Raw genomic sequence first — 25,050 nt, 5'->3', positions numbered from 1 at the left:
AGTTAAAAGTTATTAACATAACACTTTGTTTTAGTGCTCCACCTACCTTAGTTGAGGGCTTCTGTTTTTCCTTTTTTTCCCCTAATGGATGGTTCGTGCTGTGGTCGATATGTCATAAGTAAGTGCTCCGTTTACCAAAATATCCCATTATCCTTCATTCTGAATCAGCATTTCTCCTCTAAAGAAGGCTGAAATGTGCTCAAAGAACTAATCCATGGACTAAAGCACTAAAACATTTACGCCTTAGACTTTTGTAGGTTATGATGGTTCTAACCGATAACTCCCAGAGCAGTAGAAGATCAAATTCCATGTGTAAATTTCTGTCTGTCATCCTTGATATTTGAATTACAGCAGTTTTTGCTAAGGTTGGTTTTCCTGATCCTATTCACTTTGTCTTTGCTGTAGTCCAGCAAAATTAAAAAAGGAAGCAAAGGAGACTGCACTGTACTGAAGCCTACACTCATGGCAGCTGTTCCGGTGAGTACAGAATGTAAATGTCCTTTGCTGCTTGCACTTGGACTTTTTATTTTTATTTTTATTTTTTAAAGATTTTATTTATTTGAGAGCGAGAATGAGAGAGAGCATGAGCGGGGGAGGGTCAGAGGGAGAAGCAGGCTCCCCGCTGAGTAGGGAGCCCGATGTGGGACTCGATCCTGGGACTCCAGGATCATGACCTGAGCCGAAGGCAGATGCCTAACCGATTGAGCCACCCAGGCGCCCTCGCACTTGACTTTTTAAACGGTAATACCCTTAGGGATTTGTGTACTGTTTTAAATTTTAATTTTACTGTGTTGAAATTATGGCAGATGTGTTCATTAGAAGTTTCGATAAGTATTGGGAAGGATGGGATGGCAAGCTTCTGCAATGTATCCCTGCTAGTGTTGCCGATACTTGAAAATGAGGGGCTGAAAATGACCTGAGTTCAGATCACCTTGTGTGAGAATCGGTCATAATGTTTCAAAGGTAGAAGGTTATCCTACAGATCGTTTTTGTTTCATCACAAATTAAAAAACAAAAACAAAAACAAAAACTGAGGGAACGTAGGCCATCCCAGAGAGCTGAAGCAGCATATCCAAGGTATGGAACTGAGTCTCAAATCCGAGCCTCCCGACCCTTATGGTGGGTGACCAGGAAAACTGGCACTGGAGAGAGCTTCCAAAGAGAAAAGATGACTTTTAGGTATTTAAAATCCTATGTAAAATAGTGCCTTTTACGAAAAGGAAGACGTTACAGTTTTTTGGCCTTTTTTTTTTTTTTTAAAGATTTTATTTATTAGGAGAGAGAGAGCACAAGCACGGGGGGGGGGGGCGCGAAGGGGGGAGAGCAGAGGGAGAGGGAGAAGCAGACCCCCCCCCGCTGAGCAGGGAGCCTGATGCCGGACCCTGGGATCATGACCTGAGCCAAAGGCAGATGCTTAACCGACTGAGCCACCCAAGTGCCCCACTTTTTGGCCTTTTAATAATAAATTCTGAAATATTTAATACAATGTTTCAAACTTGCATAATCAAATATATTCTAGCACTTTTAGGGTCGGAAACTCCAGTGGGACTGTGTATCATGACTTGCTTGTATTATGATCAGATTTTAAGTCTTATCCCAATATCTTTCTCAGAACTATTTTCGCACACGGAAAGTCAGAGATTAGATCGTGAAGTGTTCAGCCCAAATTTTCTAAGAATTACAGATGGAAGTTACTTTGTTTTTTAAGCTTCTAATTACAAAATTACCAAATAACTAAAGAATTAGGATAGGTCAGAGTGGACTTTGCCTTTTTATTTAGAGGTGCTGTAGAATTCACGTTTACAAACAGAAAGAAGCTTCTCATTAAAGTGTAAGAAAGTGATGCTAATGATAGTTTCCAGGCACTGTGCTAAGTGCTTTAAATGGATTATCTCGCTTAATCCTCCCTAAGACTCTGCTAGGTGGGTCCTGTTTTTCAGGTTTTATAAAGGAAAAAACTTGCCTGAGGTCACAGAGCCCATACTTGCTAAAGTTTAAGTGTGAACTGAGTCAGTCTTAACTCCTATGCTTATCTAATTAAGATTGTTTCATTTTGGGAAACAGTATTTTGGCTTTATTACCCAAAGTACAGGAATCCCCAGTAAACCATATCAGAGAACATAGGGAAGGAAAAGGGCCAAGGACTCTAGGAAGTAATGTCTGAATTTAGGCCTAAAGGCCGTTGTCCATTCTTCTTTACTTTGTGTCTTGGAAGGCTAGCTTCTGTGGATGAATTACCAGGGCTTGCTCGCCTTCCGATTTGTGGTTGGGTTCAGCCAATTATTGGCACTCAGGAGAGATCACGGGGCAGGGAGGCAGGGGTGGGGGGGATGGGGAAGGGTGTCTGCGTACTTTGCTCCTTCCCTGCTGGGCTGTGGTTTGGGGAAGTTGTCAGGCGCCCATTAGACAGTCTCTTCTTTCCCACTGGCTGTAACCAGGTCTTGCCCATGGCTATAGTCCTTACCGGGTTCCAGTCCTACTTCTCTCCAGTGACTTCTTCAGGTCTAGGGATAATAAACAATCTCCCATGTTGCTGGTCCCTTGATGCTTTACCCAACTTTGTTGGTTCCCTTAGCTCTTCCTACTCCTCTATAAATAGGCCTTAAAGTTAAAAAAAAATATATATGCACCTATGAAAACATACATATATTATATATTTATATTTGGCATTTGTATATTATTACATGCTATTATTATAGTACATGTGTATTTTTAAACATTACTGTTAGTTATTAAATTATATAATATATATATACAATAGATGTTAAATTTCTTGTTCAGATAATACATTACTTATATGTAGTAGGTACTCAATAAAAATTATTGATGTAAAATAAATGTTAGTTTCATGATATGACATATATTTTCCCTATGTAGTTACAGTTTTTCTCTGTTTAACCCTATCAGTTCCTTTTAAAAATTCATTTCATCTATTATTAGAAGATCCAATAAGAGAAGATGCAAAGTAATACATTTCAAAATTAAAAATTCCTTAACATTTTCTCAAATTATATTTATTATGCCAATGTTAATATTTGTAGCACTAATTATCATTTAATAATAGATATTATAGTTTATAATGGATTCCGATTCAGTTAGATTCTATAATTAACAACCTACTCAATTATCCCATATTAATCAGACTTTAGTACATCAGATATAATGGCTAAAACAAATTATTTATATCAGGGTTGAAAAACTACAAGCAGATGAAAATAGCAGCTGTCCTTAATAATTGGATATGATTTTGTTTTATGTGTTTTAAATACATTTTTAGATTTTTACTTAAGTGCTTATTAAATGAGAAAAAATAGCAAAAGAAAAATCTTTTTTACTGAGAATTGGTAGATTCTGTTATCTGAGTTAGTTTCTTTCCTGGGTCAGAATAAAAGATCCATTTAGAGTCGTATATTCAGGGGCGCCTGGGTGGCTCAGTCGTTGGGCGTCTGCCTTCGGCTCAGGTCATGATCCTGGGGTCCTGAGATGGAGCCCCGCATCGGGCTCCCTGCTCCGCGGGAAGCCTGCTTCTCCCTCTCCCTCTTCCCCTGCTTGTGTTCTCTCTCTCGCTGTGTCTCTCTCTGTCAAATAAATAAATAAAATCTTTTTTTTAAAAAAAAGAATCATATTCACAGAGAGAATTTAGAATAAATTCTTCTTGTAAGCAGTGACTCAGTTGAACATCATGTAATTATTAGGTTGAACTAAAGGGTGGCTTAATGTGCTAATAGTAAATCCTGCCAACTTGTTGCAACTGTATTGTTTGTGTTCCTTCCTCACTGAGGTCTTTCTGTGCCTATGACTCGTATCTCCTGGAAGGAGCAATGGAGGCAGTTCTCACACATCTGTCTCACTCCCATATGTTTTTTTTTCCCACCCAACATCCCATTCACTTTTTTTAAGAGGGATGATTACAGGATGTTAAAGTCCTTTAAGGGAACTTTTGGAATTTCTCAATCACAGATCTACACAGATATTTCAGTTCTATAATAATGATTCCATCTGGGGAAATGGACAGAACAATGCTATACCATGCTTGAATACTGTGCTGTGCTCTGCACCCCCCACCCTCGCCAGCTTTGTTGAGATACAATTGACGGAACATTGTGTCAGTTCAGGGTGTATAATGTGATGATTTGATATACGTATATATTGTGAAATGATTACTGTAATAATGTTACTTAACACACCCATCACCTCACATAGTTACCGTGTGTGTATATGTGTGTGTGTGTGATGAGAACATTGAAGACCTACTCTTTTAACGACTTTCGAATATACAGTAGAGTCTTGTTAGCTATAGTCACCATGCTGTGCCATACATTACATCCCCAAGACTTTTAACTCATCTTCTGCCTATAACGTTGTACCCTTGGACCAACATCTCTCTATTTCCCCCACCCCTAGCTTCTGGCAACCACCAGTCTACTCTCTGTTGCTGAGTTTGGCTCTTTTAGATTCCACATATAAGTGAGATCATATGGTATTTGTCTTTTGCCGTCTGCCTTATTTCATGTAGCATAATGTAAGAGATGGTTTTGTTGTCTTCATTTGTGAATGGCTCTATTCTGATATCAAAAGAGCCATTCCTAAAGTCATTCATTGTAGCACAACTGAATTTATACTAATTGCTACTTTAAATATTTTAAACCAGGTATTTATAAATAGGTGTGCTTTATGCAACAATTCTTATTAATTTGTGCTAAGTCATTTCAAGAAAACATTTAGTGATAGTCTGGGCTTTTTTGCTTGTCTGTTTTTTTGTTTTTTGGTTTTTTTTTTTAAAGATTTTATTTATTTGACAGAGACACAGCGAGAGAGGGAACACAAGCAGGGGGAGTGGGGGAGGGAGAAGCAGGCTTCCCGCCGAGCAGGGAGCCCGATGCGAGGCTTGATCCCAGGACCCTGGGATCATGACCTGAGCCGAAGGCAGACGCTTAACGATTGAGCCACCCAGGCGCCCCTGTTTTGTTTTTTATGTTATTTTGGGAGTCACTGTATCCCAAAGCTAGTCCTACTTTTAATTTTCCAAGGAGCTGTGAGCAAGAATCCTATTCTTTTTTGTTATCTTAGGTTCTATTGACAGGGAATCAAAATACCTAAATTATAGGGACATAAAACTCTAGAAAACTGTGTAAGTAAACTCTTTTAATAAGCTCTGTAAATCTCTCTGCCATGCTCTAAGAGTCACAAGGTAGTAGTGACAAAAACACCAGGATTAGCTTCAACATAGTTGGGTGTTCTGGTGCTATTTGAAAATAAGTGAATATATTTGAAAGAAAAGAATTAAAAAAGGTTTTTATGTGGGAGGTGAATGAATTATTTACACTCTAGTTAGCATTGTTAAAAAAATTTTAAGTAAACTTAGTGTATAGAACTGAAAAACCCCTATACTTGTCCCTAGTCTTTTTGAAATCGCGAACAAGTAAATTCAGTGAAATTAATTCTATAATAAAAATATCCATTATACTGAAGACTTTTACCTAAGATGTTGTAAACAAGGTATCTTCAACTAAAGACTGTCTCAGTGTTGGTGTAATTCTTTTCAGATTATTGACTATTTTGCTTACCTTTTAGGAAATCATGGATAGAATTTATAAGAATGTTATGAGCAAAGTCCAAGAGATGAATTATATTCAGAAAACGCTGTTCAAGATAGGGTATGATTACAAATTGGAACAGATCAAAAAGGGATATGATGCACCACTTTGCAATCTGTAAGTACATGTCATAGACTCTATAGTGTGAGCCTTTAGATCTTGTGTGTTTACATCTGGAAGCTGAATAAGTAACTGGCAAGTTAATTTAGTGTGAGCATCGCTGCCATCATCATAAGGTTGCGTTTCTCTTTTACTCACTTCTAACCCTCATTGCTTACACAGCCAACACAGAGGACCCCGAGCTCCGATCGTGGCAATTTAACAAATTTTAATAATCGAGTAAATATTTAAGATTCAATTATAAAATTTGGTCTTGTGAAGAAAAACTAGACTTTCAAATCAAGACATTTGAGTCTAAAAAGGGCCATGTCCAACTGAAAGTGATACTCAAGATTTTATTCTGCATGAAGGTTTCTAATTTATTGTCTTCATAAAACAGTATAATAAGCATATGAATATAACAGCTATTTAAAATGTGGTGCTGGGGGAGGTGGAGATGGGAAAGCATTTTTCATTAAGAGAGAGATAAGTCAATAACTAAATGTTCTAAAGAGAGCTGTAATTTATTTTCCTTTGACGACATCATTTTCTTTCATTTACTGTATGTCAAAGCAATTTCCGGACACTGCACTCTTCTTTTTGCATTTTTAAGAGTTTTTCTGGCATTTTTAAAAATTAAAGTACAGTGGACACATAACGTTCCCTTAGTTTCAGGCGTATCACATAGTGATTCGACCCCTCTGTACGTTATGCTGCGCTCACCACAAGTGTAGCTACCATCTGGCATTTTTTTCAAAGCACTATTAGTCGTCACTTTGTTAACCTCTCTTTAATTACCACCATGGTTCTCAAACTTAGGTGTCCAGCCGAAGTTGAGCGATCTTGCTCAGAGCTTATAAAGTAGGATGTCACCAAGAATAATGTATGCATGTATTAAAATGATCCCCCCCCTTTCCATTTTTTCAAGGTTATTGTTTAAGAAGGTGAAGGCTTTGCTGGGAGGCAGTGTCCGCATGATGTTGTCTGGTGGAGCACCACTGTCCCCGCAGACACACCGATTCATGAATGTCTGCTTCTGCTGCCCAGTGGGTCAGGGTTATGGACTCACAGAATCATGCGGTGCTGGGACAGTTACAGAAGGTAAGTGTTGGTAACGTGGCAAATAATTCAATGTTAGTTTGCATTTGCATTAGCTTTAGGAACCATGGTACTTTTATACCTCGTGAGTAGTATCAGATTCAGGGCAAACCTGAATAGTTTTAGTAACTTCTAATTGAACTATCTTGTGTGCCCTTTATTTTTAAGCCTTGTAAATATTTATGCCATTTTGTCAGTCCTCAGGATTCTGTCACCGTGGGCCTTTAATCTCCTCTCCCTAAATGATTACTTCCTCGGAGAACTGCCCTCTTGGAATAAAGTATCATTTTTATGCTCCCTCTTGAATGTATCTTCCTGCTCTGACTTCTTGTTTGTTTTCTCTTCTGTTAATTTTCATCATCCTATGGCAGTGTTTATCAACTTTGGCACCACTGAAATTTTGAACCAGATAGTTCTTTATTGTTCGGGCTCTCCTGTGCATTATAAGATGTTTAGCAGCTGGATGGATGGATACCAGGAGTAATTCACTCCTCCCAGTTGTGGCAGTGGAACGACTGGAAACATTACCAAATATCCCCCGAGGGGCAGAATCATCCTGGGGTGGGAAACGCTGGGTATAGTAAGATTTTTTTGGATCATCCCACTTTCACTTTAACTTACTGTGTCCAAAATCGGTGCCAGCATCCCAGACCATCTCTGCACCTCACAAATTGTTTGCGACAGTGGTATTACCATCCTTAAAGTCATTCAGGGCATTTGCTTTGAAGTCATCTAAGTAAATATCTTGAACTTTGATTGGGTCTTCCCACTTCCTCGTTGGATTGCTCCCTCCCCTGCATGCCACCTTTGACATCCAGCCTTTTATTCCTTCACACTGCTCCGAGGTGAACAGCCTTTCCACCGCTGTGCCTGCCTCTAGGATAGCACTTTGGGTTGATCCTGTGCACTTGTGGTAGACACCTCTGCCTCAAGCACCGCCTCATTCTCAGCGAACCAAACTCCCCAGACATCTTCGATCTCGTGCCATTGTACCCATCGTTGTTTTCCATGATTTCCCACATCTCCACGTGCCTGGCTCTGCTCTCCAGACAAGCCGGTCTTCTCACTCTTTCTCATATGGCCTTTCTTGCTCTCACCTCTCTGTATTTTCTGTTCCCTTCTCTTGGAATGCCCTTTTGGCTAACTGGTCACAGCTGCCTTTTCATGCCCAACTCTTCAATTAAGTCTTTCCCAATTTTATATTGATCTTTCTAGTCTCTGAGGTACTGTTGTGCTCGCGTCTGGTACCATGCAGCTGAGTATTTAAATGTGCTCTAAATTGTTTCATATGCAGTTTGGCCCAGGTAGTTTGTTAGTAAGCTCACTGAGGGCACAGTCTCCTTATCCTTTATGTGTTTTCTCTTTTCAGTGTTTAATATAACGCTAGGTACATTATTGGCTATCTATAAATACTTGATTACGGGAAGTACTGCTCTCCATAGCAGTACTTCCCTATTACAAAAGGAGAATATCGTCATCGTCATCATCATCATCATGGTTGGTAACGGCAGCTAACGTTTATCAAAAGCTTAGTTTGTGCCCGGAAGTGTTAAGCCCCTTCCACGCATCATCTCATTTAATCCTGACAACATATTCCGGTTAAGAAGGAGGTTTTCTTACTATCCCCATGTAATAGATGAGGAAATGGAGGCTTCACGGGGCTAAGTAATTTGTCCGAGTCACACAGCCACAGTGAGTGGTAGAGAAAGAATTCCGCTCCAAATCTGTCTTACTGGAATCCAAGGTAGATAAAGGCGGAGCCAGCTCTCCTCTTTTACCAGAGGTGTTTGTACTTAATTATCTGAAACATAGCCTGTGAGAAGCAAAAATGATGTGACAACACTGGAATTGATTGCACTGTCGAAATGAAGTTGAAATATCGAAACCCTGACCACGCTTTGCACTGCACTCATCATGGCCTCTCTCTTGTCATCTGTGAGACTCCGGCTCGGACTCCAGTATTCCTGGTCTCACGTGGGTCTGAAATGTGGTATGCTAATATCTTTGTTGCTTTTTCCCTCGTAGTTACTGACTATACTACTGGCAGAGTTGGCGCCCCTCTCATTTGCTGTGAAATTAAGCTAAAAGACTGGCAGGAAGGTAAGAATTTGATGACAAGCTCTACTGGTTCTAGATGTGCTGAAAACCACCTTGAGCCTCAAGATACCCAGTCTTTGAAGTGTTAGGTTGTCTGTGGTAGCAAGTGAATCTTTGCTGTTGCTCGTTCCCTGTGCTTTCTTTCTCCTCAGTAACATCTTTAGGTTCCAAAGAGGAAAAGAAAATCTCTAGAATCGAGGCATGGTGATTCTGAACTTGAGAATACTTGATGGTGAAGAGGAAAAACATTCTTAGTGGGCCATTCCCTGGGTTTGGAGAAGGAGCCATATCCTATCTTCTGAAGCTCCACTTTGCTAGTGAGGAGGGTTGGGGCTGGGAAATGAAACCCCAGGTTTTTAGGGGATAGAGTGAGTCATCACACACACACACACACACTCCAGCAAATGTTTTCACAGTTGAGACTCAATTCTCCATATTTGTGTAATTTTATTTTTATATGTGACTACAAAAGGAAGCTTGCACTTTACAGATATTGGCAATAATCCTTTTTATAAATCAGCTGAAGGCAAAAGTAAACCAGTCTTCCTGATGAAATTGTGAAAAATACTAAATATGTGCATTAACTGCAAAATAATTAACAGCTTCGCCTTGCCAGATAGAGCAAAAGTAATTAAAAGGCTTACAATTTTAAAAGGGAGTATTCACTTTGGGATGGAGCCATAGACTGGAAATTTAAAGGACCAGTTAGTTACCTTCTAGGACAATTCCCCTAGGTTGTTCAAACCCAAGAAAATGAATGGGCTTTATCTCACATAAACTTGAAGTCCCTAAAATTGTTTCTCTCCTGTGACTTTCTTATGATGTGCATTATTGTCGGTGCTCCGTGAGCAAATGGCCACTTCTTTTTAAAAACCACATTTAAAATCCATTTGCATTCCCAAGAGTTTTGCATCTTGGGAATAAGTCCTCCCATGATCATGCCGTTCCAATTCTAGGATGGAAATCTGATGAGAATATAGGGAATATGGGTCTGGCTGTATTGAGTCTCAGCATCACTATTTTTTTATTAGATGGGTTATTTATGAGGCAATGAAATCAGAGAAACAAGGTGTATCACTACAACTTGGTAAGGCGAATTTTGCCTCTAATTTTTTTTCTCTGATTTTCTGGTCTTGTGCCTTAATGTCCATTTGGGGGAGTAGGTCCATTTTTGCAAACGTATTTGGAGTTTTCCTTGCTGTGAAGGAACCTTTGCTTTCTGAAATAGGAATGATCTTAATGTTTTACATACAGTGGGTTTCGTCCAATTCAAATACTGACTAGGTTAAAAATTTTAAGAGCAGCTTTAATTCTTTTAGGACATAAAATCCAATCAACATCTCAGGTTATGAATTCAGATTTTTGTCTATTTCCCTTAAAGTAAGATTTTTTCAACAATAAATAGATAATGAGTAGTGGTAAGATATTTCAGAGTTATTGTCAGTTATTTCATGTTCTAACTTTTGAAGTCATGACTGGTCATAGGCCAAGTTAAGAAAATAAAGTTTCCTTCCTGTTTCTCCTAACCTCCCTTTCCCTCTCACTTAGTGGTGTTGCCTTTGGTAGGCACTTCCTACCTGCTCTCTTGTATTAAAACCTTAAGAGAGAGAGAGGTGCCTGGGTGGCTCAGTCAGTTAAGCGTCTGCCTCCAGCTCAGGTCATGACCCCAGGGTCCTGGGATCAAGCCCCACGCAGGGCTCCCTGCTCAGTGGGGAGCCTGCTTCTCCCTCCTCCCCCACCACACTTGTGCTCTCTCTCTCTGTCTCTCTCGCTCTCTCTTCATCTAAAATAAAGAAATAAAATCTTTAAAAAAAAAAGGAGAGAGAGAAACAAACCAAAAGAGACTCTTAACGATAGAGAACAAACAGGGTTGATGGAGGGAAGTGGGTGGGGGATGGGCTAGTTGGGTGATGGGTATTAAAGAGGGCACTTGTTGTGATGAGCACTGGGTGTTGTATGTAAGTGATGAATCACAAAATTCTGCTCCTGAAACCAATACTGCACTGTATGTTACTAACAAAAATTTAGAGACGATGGACTCTGAAAAACAAACTGAAGGTTCTAGAGGGGAGGGGGGTGGGAGGATGGGTTAGCCTGGTGATGGGTATTAAAGAGGGCACGTTCTGCATGGAGCACTGGGTGTTGTACGCAAACAATGAATCCTGGAACACTACTTCAAATACTAATGATGTAATGTATGGTGATTAACATAATAATTAAAAATCTAAATGAAATTTAAAAATAAAAAATAAAACCTCTTTAGAAAAAAATCTGAAATGCATGGATATCATCATATTAGTAATTTACTTATAACACCTTCAAATGTTACCCTTCTTGCGGGTACTTTAGTCTTAACAGAACTCTATGAAGCCCATTTCTAAGTGTGGAATTTTTTGGTCATTGGGAAAGTTTGGCATAGTTGGTGGTTGGTGATTATCATTGAGCCTTCCTTGGTACTTCTGAAATTACAGTGACTCATGATCCTCACATCAATGTGAATAAATGTAAACTAATATTCTCCCATAAAGTGACATAACATTTGATCCACAGAAACATATTAGTATAGGAGTTTTACGAATGAATACAAGTACATTCTGTGTTAGAACAGTAACTAATTTCATTTAATGACTTCCAGGTGGTTATACAATTCATGACAAGCCAAACCCCAGAGGCGAAATTGTAATTGGTGGACAGAATATCTCCATGGGATATTTTAAAAATGAAGAGAAAACGGCAGAGGATTATTCTGTGGATGAAAATGGCCAAAGGTGGTTTTGCACTGGTGACATTGGAGAATTTCATCCTGATGGATGTTTACAGATTATAGGTCAGTGTATTCTCTTTTTGGGAGAAAACAAAGATTGCTCAAAGAGGTATTTTTTTGGTCAGCTATACATGGTACTATATGACCATCTACTGTAACATACCCTGCCTAGAATATCATAGGGCACCACAGAATAGAATCCCTCACCATCTACCTCCCCACTCAGGAAGCAGTGCGGACACATTACTTTCCCTAGTGGCTCCAGCTATCCTCGAACCATAGAAAATTATAAATGCTCAACAGCAATCCATTCTTCTGAGAATGTCAGTTGGTTTGACACTGCCCTCAGTGAGCCTACTGCAAGAGACTTTTAACTCCAAGAGAGCCCTTATGCTATTCACTTTAAGCAGGCAGAACCTAAAATGAAAATTTGCCTAACTAGCTGGGAAGGACCAGTCTGTAGGGTCCCAGTCAGGTCCTTTTCAAGCCATAAAATTTCCTCAGCCATATCTCTTGTGGTCCATTAAATCTGTCCCTGAATATAGTTAGAGATTTCCTGGGAAAAGGGGTTCTTCATCTAGAAGTTAGCTCTGCTGGGGAAACCCCCAGTGAGCATGGCTCAGTCTAGAACCAACCCCCTCCCTCCCCTGCCTTTTTTTCTTGATCCTTATTTGCACTGGAATCAAAGGTAGTTTCTGTGGGCATGTAGAGTGGGTTCCCAGGCTAGAGGCAGGCAAGCCGGCATGCATACGAACGTTGTAAGGCAACCGGTGATTACTCAAGCCAGGCCGTCCAGTGCCAGGAGCACTGTCATTTTAACAAGATGAAGTCAAATATGGAAAATGGGGAATTCACATTTATTAACCACGTTGCCTATGCCAGACGTTGTGCTACATGCTTGTATCAGTATCTCTGATGAAATTGAGGGTTGGAGAGGTCAGCCGACATGCCCAGGCTCACGTGGCTTGTAATGGGCAGAGCTGCCACTCAAATCGAATGCTCTGAGATCCTGTTCCTTCTATTCACTTTATTATGGTGGTTAAGATTATAATAAGATACCGAAGCATTCTGTATGGGGTCTAGCATTTTAGCCAGTACCTCTTCAGCATGGTGTCTTCTTTTTAACTGACGTGTATGGGCAAGCGTTATATATAAGAAGATTTTCAAAGAAGTCTCTTGGTCAATCAAGATGAAGGCAGTGAGAGTGAAAGAAAATCAGAATTGTGCATACCCTAGGAAAGTGGACTGTGGGTGACTTAACATTCCTCATTCTTCATCTTATAGATCGTAAGAAAGATCTGGTGAAATTACAAGCAGGAGAATATGTATCTCTGGGGAAAGTAGAAGCAGCACTCAAGAACTGTCCACTTATAGACAACATCTGTGCGTTTGCCAAAAGGTAATTTTAAAAGTTGCATTTGTGCTTCCTTGTACTTACAGTAAAAGGACAACTGGAAATCATTTTGATCATCTGTAATCATAAGGGAAACACCAACATTTCATCAGCACTGGGGAGTGTTACACGTTTCTGAAAGTTAACCAGCTTGAAGATCATTCGAGATGATTGAGACATTTTAAGTAATTCTTCGACACCTACTACGCCTTGCTTAATACTTAGCTGTGCCACAAAACTTACTTCATTTAACATCCTTAACAACTAAGTTGTTAATTAATTTTCCTAAGAAGTTCACACAGCTAGTACAAGTTTTCTAAATCAAAAACCTTAGAGATTGGACCATTTCCTTTATGTGTTAATAGGGTTTATTTTTAGGGGCTTTATCACACCCTTTAAAAATGTAATTATAAAAAAACCCCACAGAACATAAAAGTTAGCATCTTAACCATTTCTAAGTGTATAGTTGACTAGTGTTATGTATATTCACATCATTGTGCAGTCAGTCTCCGGAACTTTTTCTCTTGCAAAATCGAGACTCTCTAGCTATTAAACAACTCCCCATTTTCCCTGGCCCCCACCATTCTCCTTCCTGCTTCTGTGAATTTGACTAGTCTAGATACCTCATATAAGTAGAATCATACAGTATTTGTCTTTTTGTGACTGGCTTCCTTCACTCAGCATAATGTCCTCAGGGTTCATCTATATTTCTAGCAGGTGTCAGAATTTCCCTTCCTTTTTCAGGCGGAGTAATGTTCCACTGGATGGGGGCATCCGGGTGGCTCAGTCGGTTACGAGTCTGCCTTTGGCTCAGGTCATGATCTCAGGGTCCTGGGATTGAGCCCCATGTTGGGCTCCCTGCTCAGGAGGGAGTCTGCTTCTCCCTCTTCCTCTGCCCCTCCCTCGGCTCATGCTCTCTCACTCTCTTTCTTTCCCTCTTTCATCTTTCTCAAATGAATAAAGACTTTAAAAAAATGTTCCATTGGGTATATAGACCATATTTTGTGTATCTATTCATCCATCAATTGACAACTTTGGTGGCTTCTATGTCTTGACTATTGTGAATACTACTGCTATGAACATGGTTATACAAATATCTCTTCAATAGGGGCGCCTGGGTGGCTCAGTTGGTTAAGCGACTGCCTTCGGCTCAGGTCATGATCCTGGAGTCCCGTGATCAAGTCCCGCATCAGGCTCCCTGCTCAGCGGGGAGTCTGCTTCTCCCTCTGACCCTCCTCCCTCTCATGCTCTCTGTCTCTCATTCTCTCTCTCTCAAATAAATAAATAAAATCTTTAAAAAAAAATTTAAAATAATAAAAAAAAAAATAAAAAAACAAATATCTCTTCAAGATCCTACTTTCAGTTCTTTTGGATATATATCCAGACGTGGGATTGCCAGGTCTTATGGTAGTTCTATATTTATATTTTGAGGAACTGCCATACTGTTTACCACGGCAGCAACACCACCATTTTTACATTCCTACCAATGCTGCACAAGCGTTCACATTTCTCCACATTCTCACCAACATTTGTTTCTATTTTTTTGATAGGAGTCATCATAATGGGTACGAAGGGATATCTCCCCGCTAATGATTAGTGATATGGAGCATTTTTTCATATGCTTGTTGGCTATTTGTGTATGACTCCTAGAGAAATGTCAGGTCCTTTGCTCATTAAAAATTTGTTCTCTCCTCTTTTCAGTTATACAATATAGTGTTACCCACTGTAGTTATCATGTTTTACATTAGACCCTCAAACCCTATTTATCTTCTAGCTGAAAGTTTGTACCCTTTTACCAACCTGTTCCTATTTCCCCCAGCCCCTGGCAACCACTTTTCTATTCTGTTTCTATGAGTTTGACTTTTCTTTTTTTTTAAGATTCCACATGTAAGTGATACCATGCAGTATTTGTCTTTCTCTGTCTGGTTTATTTCACTTAGTATAATGCCCTCAGGGTTCATCCATGTTGTCACAAATGGCAGAAGTTTCTTTCTCATAGCTGAATGATATTTCCATACCACATGTTCTTTATTCATCCATTGATGAGCACAGGTTGTTTCTTTATCTTGGCTTTTGTGACTAATGCTGCAATGAACATGGGAAGGCAGATATCCCTTCAATATCTTTTCATATCCTTTGGATTTATATTTCTTTGTCCAAGCAATTGAATTGCTAGATCATACAGTAATTCTGTTTTTAATTTTTTGAGGAACAGCCACACTGTTTTCTATAGCAGTTGCACCAATTTACATTCCTGCCAACAGTGTGCCATGTTCCTTCTCTCCACATCCTCGCCAACACTTGTTATCTCTTGTCTGATGATAACCATTCTAACAGGTGTGAGATGATATATCTTATTGTGGTTTTGATTTGCATTTATTTCTCTGATGATGAGTGATGTTGAGCACCTTTTCATGTGCCTGCTGGCCATTTGTATGTCTTCTTTGGAAAAATGTTTTTTCTCTTTCTCTGCCCATTTTTTAATTGGATTTTTTGTCTCTTGAGTTGTAGGACTTCTTCATGAGTTTTTAATATTAATCCCTTACCAGATAAATGATTTTCAAATATTTTCTCCCATTCTGTAGGTTGCCTTTCCTTTTTTTTTTTTTTAAGATTGATTGATTGATTTGGGAGGGGGGAGGGAAAGAGAGAATCTCAAGCAGACTCCCCACTGAGCATGGAACCCAGTGTGGGGCTCGATGTGGGGCTCGATCCCGTGACCCTGAGATCATGACCTGAGCCAAAATCAGGAGTCAGATGCTCAACTGACTGAGCCACCCAGTCACCCCTGTAGGTTGCCTTTTCATTTTGTTAATGGTTTCCTTTGTTGTGCAGAGCTTTTTAGTTTGATATAGTGCCACTTATTTATTTTTGCTTTCGTTGCCTTTGTTTTTGGTACAAAATCCAACAATACACATTTTCAAGACTGATGTCAAGGAGCTTACCCCATACTCTTTTAGGAGTTTTACAAGTTTTAGGTCTTTGGCCATTTTTTAATTGGGTTTTATTTTTTGCTATTGAGTTATAGGAGTTCTTTATATATTCTGGATATTAACTTCTTATCAGATATCTAACCAATATTTTCTACAGCTCCATAGATTGACTTTTCACACTGTTGACTATGTCCTTTGGTATCCTGAAATTTTAAATTTTTGTTGTACTCCCATTTATCAGTTTTTTCTTTTGCTGCCTCTGCTTTTGGTGTCATATCTGAGAAAGCATTGTCAAATCCAGTGTCATGAATCCTTTCCCCTGTATTTTCTTGTAGACGTATTTTACCTCTTACGTATTTAGGTCCTTGATCTATTTTGAGTTACTTTTTGTGTGTAGTATGGGCTAAGGGTCCAACTTCATTCCTTTGCAAATGGATATCCAATTCTCTGAACACCCATTTGTTGAAGAGACTGTCCTTTCCCCATTGAGTGATGATGGCACCCTTATTGAAGATCAATTGACCATATGTGCAGGGGTTTATTTCTGGGCTTTCTGTTCTAGTCCATTGGTTAAATGTCTGTCTTTATGCCAGTACTATGGGTTTTATTACTTCTTTTTTTAAAAGATTTTATTTATTTGACAGAGAGAGAGTATAAGCAGGGGGAGTGGCAGGTAGAGGGAGAAGCAGGCTCTTGCTGAGCAGAGAGCCCAACGTGGGGCTCATCAGATCCTAGGACCCTGGGATCATGACCTGAGCTGAAGGCAGATGCTTAACTGACTGAGCCACCTAGGAGCCCTGGGTTTTATTACGTCTTAATGAAACTGTAACACTTAAGAGAAATATGTATTTGGAATTATGTGTACTGTTCCAGTCAATAACTTAACAATTGTTCTCAATGTTTTAATTTCCATTTTGTGTTATTTTCTAATTTTTTAGTGATCAGTCCTATGTGATTAGTTTTGTGGTTCCTAATCAGAAAAGGTTGACACTTTTGGCACAACAGAAAGGAGTGGAAGGATCTTGGGTTGATATCTGCAATAACCCTGCCATGGAAGCTGAAATACTGAAAGAAATTAGAGAAGCTGCCAATGCCAGTAAGTAAGAAATTGCTTGTCTGTTGAAGTCCCTAGAAGTCATTTAATGATGTCTTGTGCATTAGGCCCTTTGAGATGTCTATCTAATTATTTTGTTTTCATAATAAAATACAGGGTTTTTAAAACCTACATCTTGAAAAAAATTATATATATATATAAATTATGCATGTTATATATATACATTATATATTTTAATATATACATACGTATTTGTATGTTGGAAAGATTCTTAAATGTCATATAGTAGAATAACTTACCTAGTTCTTTATTGCATGTTACAATGTCCCAGCTAACTGGTCAGCCTCTGTTTGGAATGGTCCATCTTTGTTCTGATAGTTCATGATGAGGTGCCCTGGTGTGCATCTCTTACCGTTTTTCATTGCATATAGTAACTTGGTGTGGGCCCTTTCAATCTATAGATCTCTGCCCTTCAGTTATGGGAAATATCCATTTATCTTTTTTTGTTTGCTTGCTCACTCTTTTTTTTTCTCCCCCAAGTTCTGTGTGTCTTTATCTGGGACGACTTTTATATGGCTGTTGGACCTCCTGCTTTCATCCTCTAGTTTTAGTATCTTTTTTTTCCCCTTCTGTTTTCTATCTCATCCTTTTTGTTTTACATTCTGGCAGGGTCCCTCCACTTTATCATCTCTTTGTCTATTGAATTTCCAGCTTCCAATATCAGAATTTTAATTTTCAAGAGCTCTTTCCTCTTTTCTCCATGCTCTTTTAATAACATCCTGTTGCTCTTTCATGAATGCACTCAGTGTGTTGTCACTCCCCGAGGATGTTCAAGGGATTCCTTTTCTGACGTATTCTTCTCGTGTTATTGTTCATTTCCTCCAAGTTCCACTTCCTGCTTGCTTTGGTCATATCCTGTCCTGTACCTGTGGATCCCTGTCTGTCCATTCATATTTGAGAACGAGGCACTAAAATACTGTTTGGAAAGCTTACTGGGCTTCACTGACTGGTTATTCAAAGTTAGCATCTTAAATCATCCCATTTCTGCGAAAAAGACTTCTTGAGTCTCTTGCCTGGAGGATAGTAGCCTGACTGCCTATTTGGGGACCCAAAAAGAGGAAATTGGAAAGGGGTTAGGGGTGGGGTGGGTGGCTCTTACCCTCACAGCATCCTTTTGTTTTCAGCTCTACTCCCTCCTTCCGTCGTACCTAGTGTCCTTGGAGTCCAGAGTCTCTCTAGTTCAGCCTTTCCAAAAAGCAAACCTGTTGCGGGCCTGCTTGGGGAAGGCAAGATGAGGGAGAAGAACTGTCCTCTGAAAACAGGCTGAGGGCCAGCACTCTTTTTTCAGTGTATCCCTCATCTCTGTCTTCAGAGGCATTGGCTCAGGAGGTCCATTTGTCTCTCACTGGTGTCCTCTGTTGGCAGTTAGCTGTTATGTCTTTATTTTTTTAATTATTTTTTTATTTTTATATTTTTTTGGCAGTTAGCTTTTAGCTCCCTCAACTCTCCATCAGTTACCACTAGTCTGTTTGCTTTGGGTCTTCCAAAATTTTGTTGAACTCTCACCCAGTGTCCTCTTTCTCTCATTTCAGCTGTTTCCTTGTGGTTTTTAATTTTAAAAATTATTTAAAACTTTAAATTATTTTCCAAGGGAACAGAGAGAAACTGTGAACTCTTCCTGTTTAATAGGAAGCTATTTACCCAGTTTTAACCTTGTTGCTTCCCCTCCTAAAAAAATGAAAGCATCATTTTCCTGATCAGGTTATGTATATTTATTGTAAAATATTAGTGCAGAAAATGATAAAGGAGGAAGTAAAAAAATCACTTTCTCGTAGTTATCTTTGGGTGGTGATGTTACATTGTTTCTGGTATACATACCTAACCTGTCAGCGTCTGTGACATGTATCTAAATCAGTAGATACAGAATTGCATTGTCATTTTTAATCAGTAAATAGTATTCCAGTATATGAGCATCCACTTAAGTCTTTGTTGGACTTTTAAGGTGAGTTCCTCTCCCCCCCACACACACTGTAAACAAATATAACACGTATCATGTATACTCAATTATTTACTTAATTATTTTTTTAATATGAATCCCTGGAAATGGAATTTCTGAGTCAAAGAAAATGTATATTTTATACATATAACTTCCTCGTCCCCCAGAAAAACTGTAGACTAGTTTATGCTTTTATCAGAGATATACAAGCACCCCTGTTTCCCTAACTAGGCTACTATAATTTATTCTTTTAAATTAACTATTTAGGTTCCACTTACTAGTTTGTAATATTAGCTACCAGGTTGAAGTTACAAAACTATTTTTCCCCAAGAAGAACGTTCTTTTTTTAAGATTTTAGTTATTTATTTGAGAGAAAGAGAGAGGAAGAGAGAGAGAGAGCACGCACAAGCAGGGGGAGGGGCAGAGGGAGAAGGAGAAGCAGACTCCCTGCTGAGCAGGGAGCCTGATGCCGGGCTCCATACCAGGAACCCTGAGATCATGACCTGAGCTGAAGGCAGATGCTTAACCAACCGAGCCACCCAGGTGCCCCCAAGAAGAACATTCTTAGAGTTAACTCTGGACACTATAAAGTTTTAAATAACAGATGGCCTATTAACATAATCAGATTCAAAATTAAGTTACTTTGTTACCATAAAAATAGGGGCTTAATGTTTTTTTCTTTAAGATGGCTTTGTCAGTTATACTATTACTGATATACCATACTTTCTATATTACTGTCATTGGGCTACCAGAATTTTCTTTGATACAGATCCTAATTTTTTAATGTAGTATTTCAAAAAGTATTTTAGCTAATAGGCTGTTATTCTTCATCACTCTCTGAATGTACTAATGGGGGAAAATGCAACTTAAATAATTTGTCATCGTACATTTCACTATGTAAAAGCAATAATGTGGAAAGTCAACCTAGATCACAATCAGGCGAAAAATGGAATAAAATTCTAGGACCTACTGGGACCTCATAACTTTCTGAGACTGAGGCATGAAATCAAACAATTAATGATTTCAATAATATACAATAATCATGAGCTTCAATGTATAAATCCTAGTTTTCCTGTGCCACAAAATATTTATCTGGCCAAACTTTTGCTTCTAATGACAATTTCAGAGACTGAATGCAAAAAGTATAAAATAGTCTTGATTGTGTTCAGCTAAATCTTCCTGAAATCATGTATCTTTTATAGATGGCCTCTTCATATTTTAAACAGAAGTGTGAGGTACGTAACCAGACCCAACTTCGGGTGCTATCACACAACAAAGTCAATCCCTGAGACCTGGAGTATGCAGCAAAGAGAGGGTTTATTTTGGAGGCAGCCAAACAAGGAGACAGGAGGGCAAGCCTCAAATCCACCTCCCCAAAGGGGGAGAGGACGGGGTTTTTTCTTTGTTTTTTGCTTTTTCAAATAATCATAGTGGTTAGGAATACATACATATTGAGGAAAAGGGCAGGGAAATGTATGACTCTTAATGAGGACAGATGGAGCTTGCACATTGAGCAAATCCCATTTCACTTGGGGGTAGAGACTTAACATTAAAATGAGACAAATTTGGCTCCTGCCTTCAGGAGGTCATCTTAGGACAAGGTGAGGGGCTAGGAGCCAGCTCCGTGAACCAGTATAAACTGGATGGGGTCTTGGGCTCCTTATCTCAGGGAAGGAGTGTAGAGCCTTGCTTGTTCATAGGCTGGAACCATACCTGTGACCTTCAGTTTATGCCTCTGCAGAGGGGGCTTAGTGGATTCGTTAGTGGGGTCTGGAAAGAAACAGTAGCTGATTCGGGAGAAATAGGTCTCTGAAAAACAAGCTTGAAATTTCCTGTTAGTTTCAACCTCATTGACCTTATGGGCATGGTTTCGCTTTCCCTTGCTTTATAGTCATTCCTCGATCTTGAAGGAATTGGGACAGTGACCACTCTGGCTACTTCCTGCTGGAAAAGGGCACCCTGTCTGGATTTGAGGAATGAAGCAAATTCGTATTTTGTTAGAAAATTCCCTGGTACTTGGCTTTTAATGGACATTTGGCACGACCAAAATATTAGCTCCTTTTTTGATTGTTTCAGAACAGTATTGGAAAGCCTATTTGATTATTACATATCTAAATAATGTAGAGATAACCCAAATCTTAGTAGTCCCTGTAGCATTGACCTCATACCTTCAGGGATCCAGGAAGTGTCCAATAAACCAGTCAATTTGTCCAAACACCTCTGGGGAAATTCACTGCAGCCAAGTGGCATGCTCTCTGATTTTATCTAAATGAGTTTTACTTAGAAGGATTATATCAACACTGCAAGTTGGTTAGAAATGGCACATATCCTAGCCTGTTTTACAAGGATATTATAGTCCAGAGCAATGTGATGATCAAATACTACCTTGGCTAATGAATCTGTTTTCTTTTTGTTGGGCAACTTTGTTGGTGAACACGCGTAAGGTGATAGAAAGATTCTTCATCGTGTGTTCATGAGCCCCGATTCCCCACCAGGGTAAAAATGTTCTCCTCAACAAACATCAAATTCTATCCTCCTGCTAAACAGGCATGTTAACTCCCATCTGGTGTTGATTCCCTTTTTGTTTGATAAAAAGGTTTAAGGGGGTTAGTGCAATGAGTGGATTCCTTGGGATTGTGACTAGAGAAAGGGGGACCAAATTTTTAAATCAGTAGATTTATCTTCCAACTGCCAAGACATGGCTCCCCCAGGGCTGGTTAGAAGTAGTGGGAAGATCTCACTTTTGACCAAGATTTTTCTTAGAAAAACATCCCACAGGTCAGCACTGTTCCCTTGTAGCTGGAGTTCAGCTGTTCTGTTCTGGACCTTAGGGAAGAAGTGTGCTCTGTGTCTCAGGCGCCAGTCTTAGTCTTGAGAGAAAGTTCAGTTAAACCGCTGTCCCGTTTCCGGAGGCGGTGGCGCAGGGGGGTCTCAGGCTTAGGCCTATATTGTGCAAGCAATCAAGGAATTAACGAGTGACATTTCTATGGAAACAAAAGAAAACCCCCCGTTAGTGGTTGGGGCAAATTATAAACCCAAAGTCTTGAGTGCTGCCAGTGAGATTCTAGATGTCAGGCGTGAAGCACCTCTAGCTGGAGGGAGGGCAGGTGGTGGTCCCCAGACAGATTTTCCTGGCTTGTGGTTCCGATCTCTCTGGGGATCTATCTGAGCGGCCCACACAGCAACAGGCAAGAGGAGTGTCTAAAGGTCAGCTGCTGTGGCAGTTTTGCTGAAGTTCACTTCAAGTAGCCTGGCGTCAGTTTGTAGGGCTTTAGGAAAAGGGCGGTTTTCATTTTAAATGATTTCAAGTCCAGGGACTGGGAGAAAGTTGGAAGCCTTGGTTCGAAGATTCATAGCCAGATACCCGGGGAGAGCAGGAGAATTCAGTACCCAGCCGAGTTTTATAGGGAAACAACACTCAAACAAACAAACAAACCAGTTAATTAGAAGTAGCATCTAACATTCACAAAGGTTGTTTTTTATTTTTATTTTTTCAATTTTATTTTAATGCCGGTATAGTTAACATACAGCATTATGTTAGTTTCTAGGGTACAATATAGTGATTTCATAGTTCCAGAAGCCTCCCCATAACGGAGCTGTAATGTTTCAGCAGGTAGAAGTGGTTAATTTGAGCAAGTTTCATGTTCCTTTACTACTCGTTCAGGAGAGGACAAGGTTTTTTTGTTTTGTTTTTGTTTTTGTTTTTTTTACATTTATAGGGGTTGGGATTACATACATATTGATGAAAAGGGCAGGGAAACTTACGACTCTCTCTTTTTTAAAAATTATTTATTTGAGAGCAAGTGTGTGGGCGGGAGGGATAGAGGGAGAGGAGTCTTAAGCAGACTCCATGCTGAGCAGGGAGCTGGAGGTGGGGCTGGATTTCACAACCCTGAGATCATGACCTGAAAAGAAACCAACAGTCGGAAGCTTAACGGACTATGCCACCCAGGCACTGGAAACTTACGATTGTTAAATCGAACATGCACTTTGAGCAAACATTTGTAACCTGCATCCTGTGTTGTTGGGATAGAGACTTAACATTAAAATGAGACAAATTTGGCTCCTGCCTTCAGGAGGTCATCTTAGGACAAGGTGAGGGGCTGGGTGCAAGCTCCGTGAACCAGTATAAACTGGATGGGGTCTTGGGCTCATCTCCGGGAAGGAATGCAGAGCCTTGCTTGCTCATAGGCTGGAACCATACCCGTGACCTTCAGTTTATGCCTCTGCAGAGTTGGCTAGTGCATTTGTTAGTGGGGTCTGGAAAGAAATAGTAGCTGATTAGGGAGAAACATGTCTCTGAAAAACAAGCTTGAAATTTCCTGTTAGTTTCAACCTCATTAACCCTTATGGGCATGGTTTCAGGTATAGGTAGTATCTATCATAAGAACACAAAGTAATAGGGGTGCCTGGGTAGCTCAGTCAGGTAAGCGTCAGACTCTTAATTTGGCTCAGGTCATGATCTCAGGGTCGTGGGATCCAGCCCCAGGTTGGGCTCTATGCTAGGCCTGGAGCCTGCTTGAGATTCTCTCCCTCCCTCTCCCTCCCTCTTTCAATCTCTCTCTCTGCCCCTCCCCTCCCCCCGCCCACTCGTTGTTGCACGCTGTCTCTGTCTCTCTTTCTCTCTCAAACAATAATAAAGTCTCATTTAAAAGAGAAGAATACAAATTAGTAGTTTTGTGTTGATTTGGTAAGTACCAATGGCTTGAAATGTTGACATTTGCTGCCACCTGCAGGCTATATTTCATAATGTACGTAATTCCAATAAAATGCCGTGTGTGAAACACTGTTATTTCTTCCTCCCCCCCCCCCCGCCCCCGCTCCTTCTCACTTGCTGGCAGTGTATGCTGTTTGTAAGAAACGGGGCGATTGCCCGTTGTTCTCTCAAGCTTGTGGTACTCGATAATATTTAGGAGTTCCCAAAATGAAACCTCTCGTGTAGCCGTTTCCCCCCCTTTGAATAGGAATTTAGTTAATAAAAATGAAATATAGTGACTTTTATGAATAGGGCCTATGTAAATAAGGAAAGTAATATGAAATAAAAGGTTCTGGAGCCAAATCTATACTTGAGAATATAAGTGTTTCCTCGAGAACCAAATGTGACCTTGGGGAGCAGATGGCCTTATTTCGGACCCCTCGGACCCCATAACTGAGCTGTGATGTGTCAACAGAGTAGACGTGGTGAATTTGAGCAAGTTTCATGTTTTTTTACTGCCTGGTCAGGGACTACTTTTAGGAATTTGATTCTACATAATTTGAGAGATTATTTTTCCACACTTAGCTTTCTATTTTTCTCTCATTTTAATGAGAAATTCAGTAATCGAAGCAAGCTTTCCTAAACCTCCAGACCAGTATTAGGTCAGAAACTTCCATGAATTTGAGGTTTTGGTGCCTGTCCCAGAAACCCAGTTGTTTGTAAAGTCACCTGGGCTGCTCAGCGGTAGATTGCACACACGCAGGTGCGTGCTCCTTCACCTCATTGCATGTAAAATAAAGCTCATCTGTAGACTGACATTGCTGTTAAGGGTCCTTCAGGATTTTAAGGATGAGCTTGCATTAATAGTAAGTAGCTTGAGGGAATATAATTGAATTTAAAATTACGGAGTGCTCTATTGATTGATTCCGTGGCCTTATTTTCTTACCTCTCTGCACATGCTGAGTTGTTAAACTCAGATGCAGTACATGCTGTCTCTGATCCTTATCCCGTTGAGGTGTGAAATTCACCATCCCCCTTTTGATTCTTCTTTGAGTGTCAAATAAAGCTCCTGAAGAATAGTTGTCTAGAGATGTAGTTTTCTGCGGAATGAATGAATATATATGTACGCATTTATTGAGGGCTCTTGATGGCAGAGAACAAAAGACCCCTGCTTGGGGCACCTGGGTGGCTCAGTCGGTTAAGCGTCTGCCTTCGGCTCAGGTCATGATCCCAGGGTCCTGGGATCGAGCCCCGCATTGGGCTCCCTGCTCGGCGGGAAGCTTGCTTCTCCCTCTGCCTCTGTCATTCCCCTGCTTGTGTTCT

The 25,050-nt window shown here is 40.0% G+C and overlaps 1 protein-coding gene across 3 annotated transcripts in view; it reads left to right on the top strand.

Annotated features, from left to right (window-relative positions):
• ACSL4 (acyl-CoA synthetase long chain family member 4) overlaps window positions 1-25,050 on the top strand; it is an 82,645-nt gene that overhangs the window by 54,483 nt on the left and 3,112 nt on the right. For all 3 annotated transcript variants that reach the window (XM_035007088.1, XM_035007078.1, XM_035007098.1), the window contains exons 9-15: window positions 406-477; window positions 5,575-5,714; window positions 6,625-6,797; window positions 8,820-8,894; window positions 11,527-11,718; window positions 12,940-13,054; window positions 16,920-17,077. In XM_035007088.1, the coding sequence (XP_034862979.1) occupies window positions 406-477; window positions 5,575-5,714; window positions 6,625-6,797; window positions 8,820-8,894; window positions 11,527-11,718; window positions 12,940-13,054; window positions 16,920-17,077 (925 nt within the window). The remainder of the gene's footprint in view (window positions 1-405; window positions 478-5,574; window positions 5,715-6,624; window positions 6,798-8,819; window positions 8,895-11,526; window positions 11,719-12,939; window positions 13,055-16,919; window positions 17,078-25,050) is intronic.

Source organism: Mirounga leonina, unplaced genomic scaffold, assembly GCF_011800145.1.
Source record: "Mirounga leonina isolate KUSES-001 unplaced genomic scaffold, KU_Mleo_1.0 Mir_101664, whole genome shotgun sequence".
NCBI lineage: Eukaryota > Metazoa > Chordata > Mammalia > Carnivora > Phocidae > Mirounga > Mirounga leonina.
The sequence above is the reverse complement of the archived record's forward strand: the minus strand, read 5'-3'. Positions and strand labels throughout refer to the sequence as shown.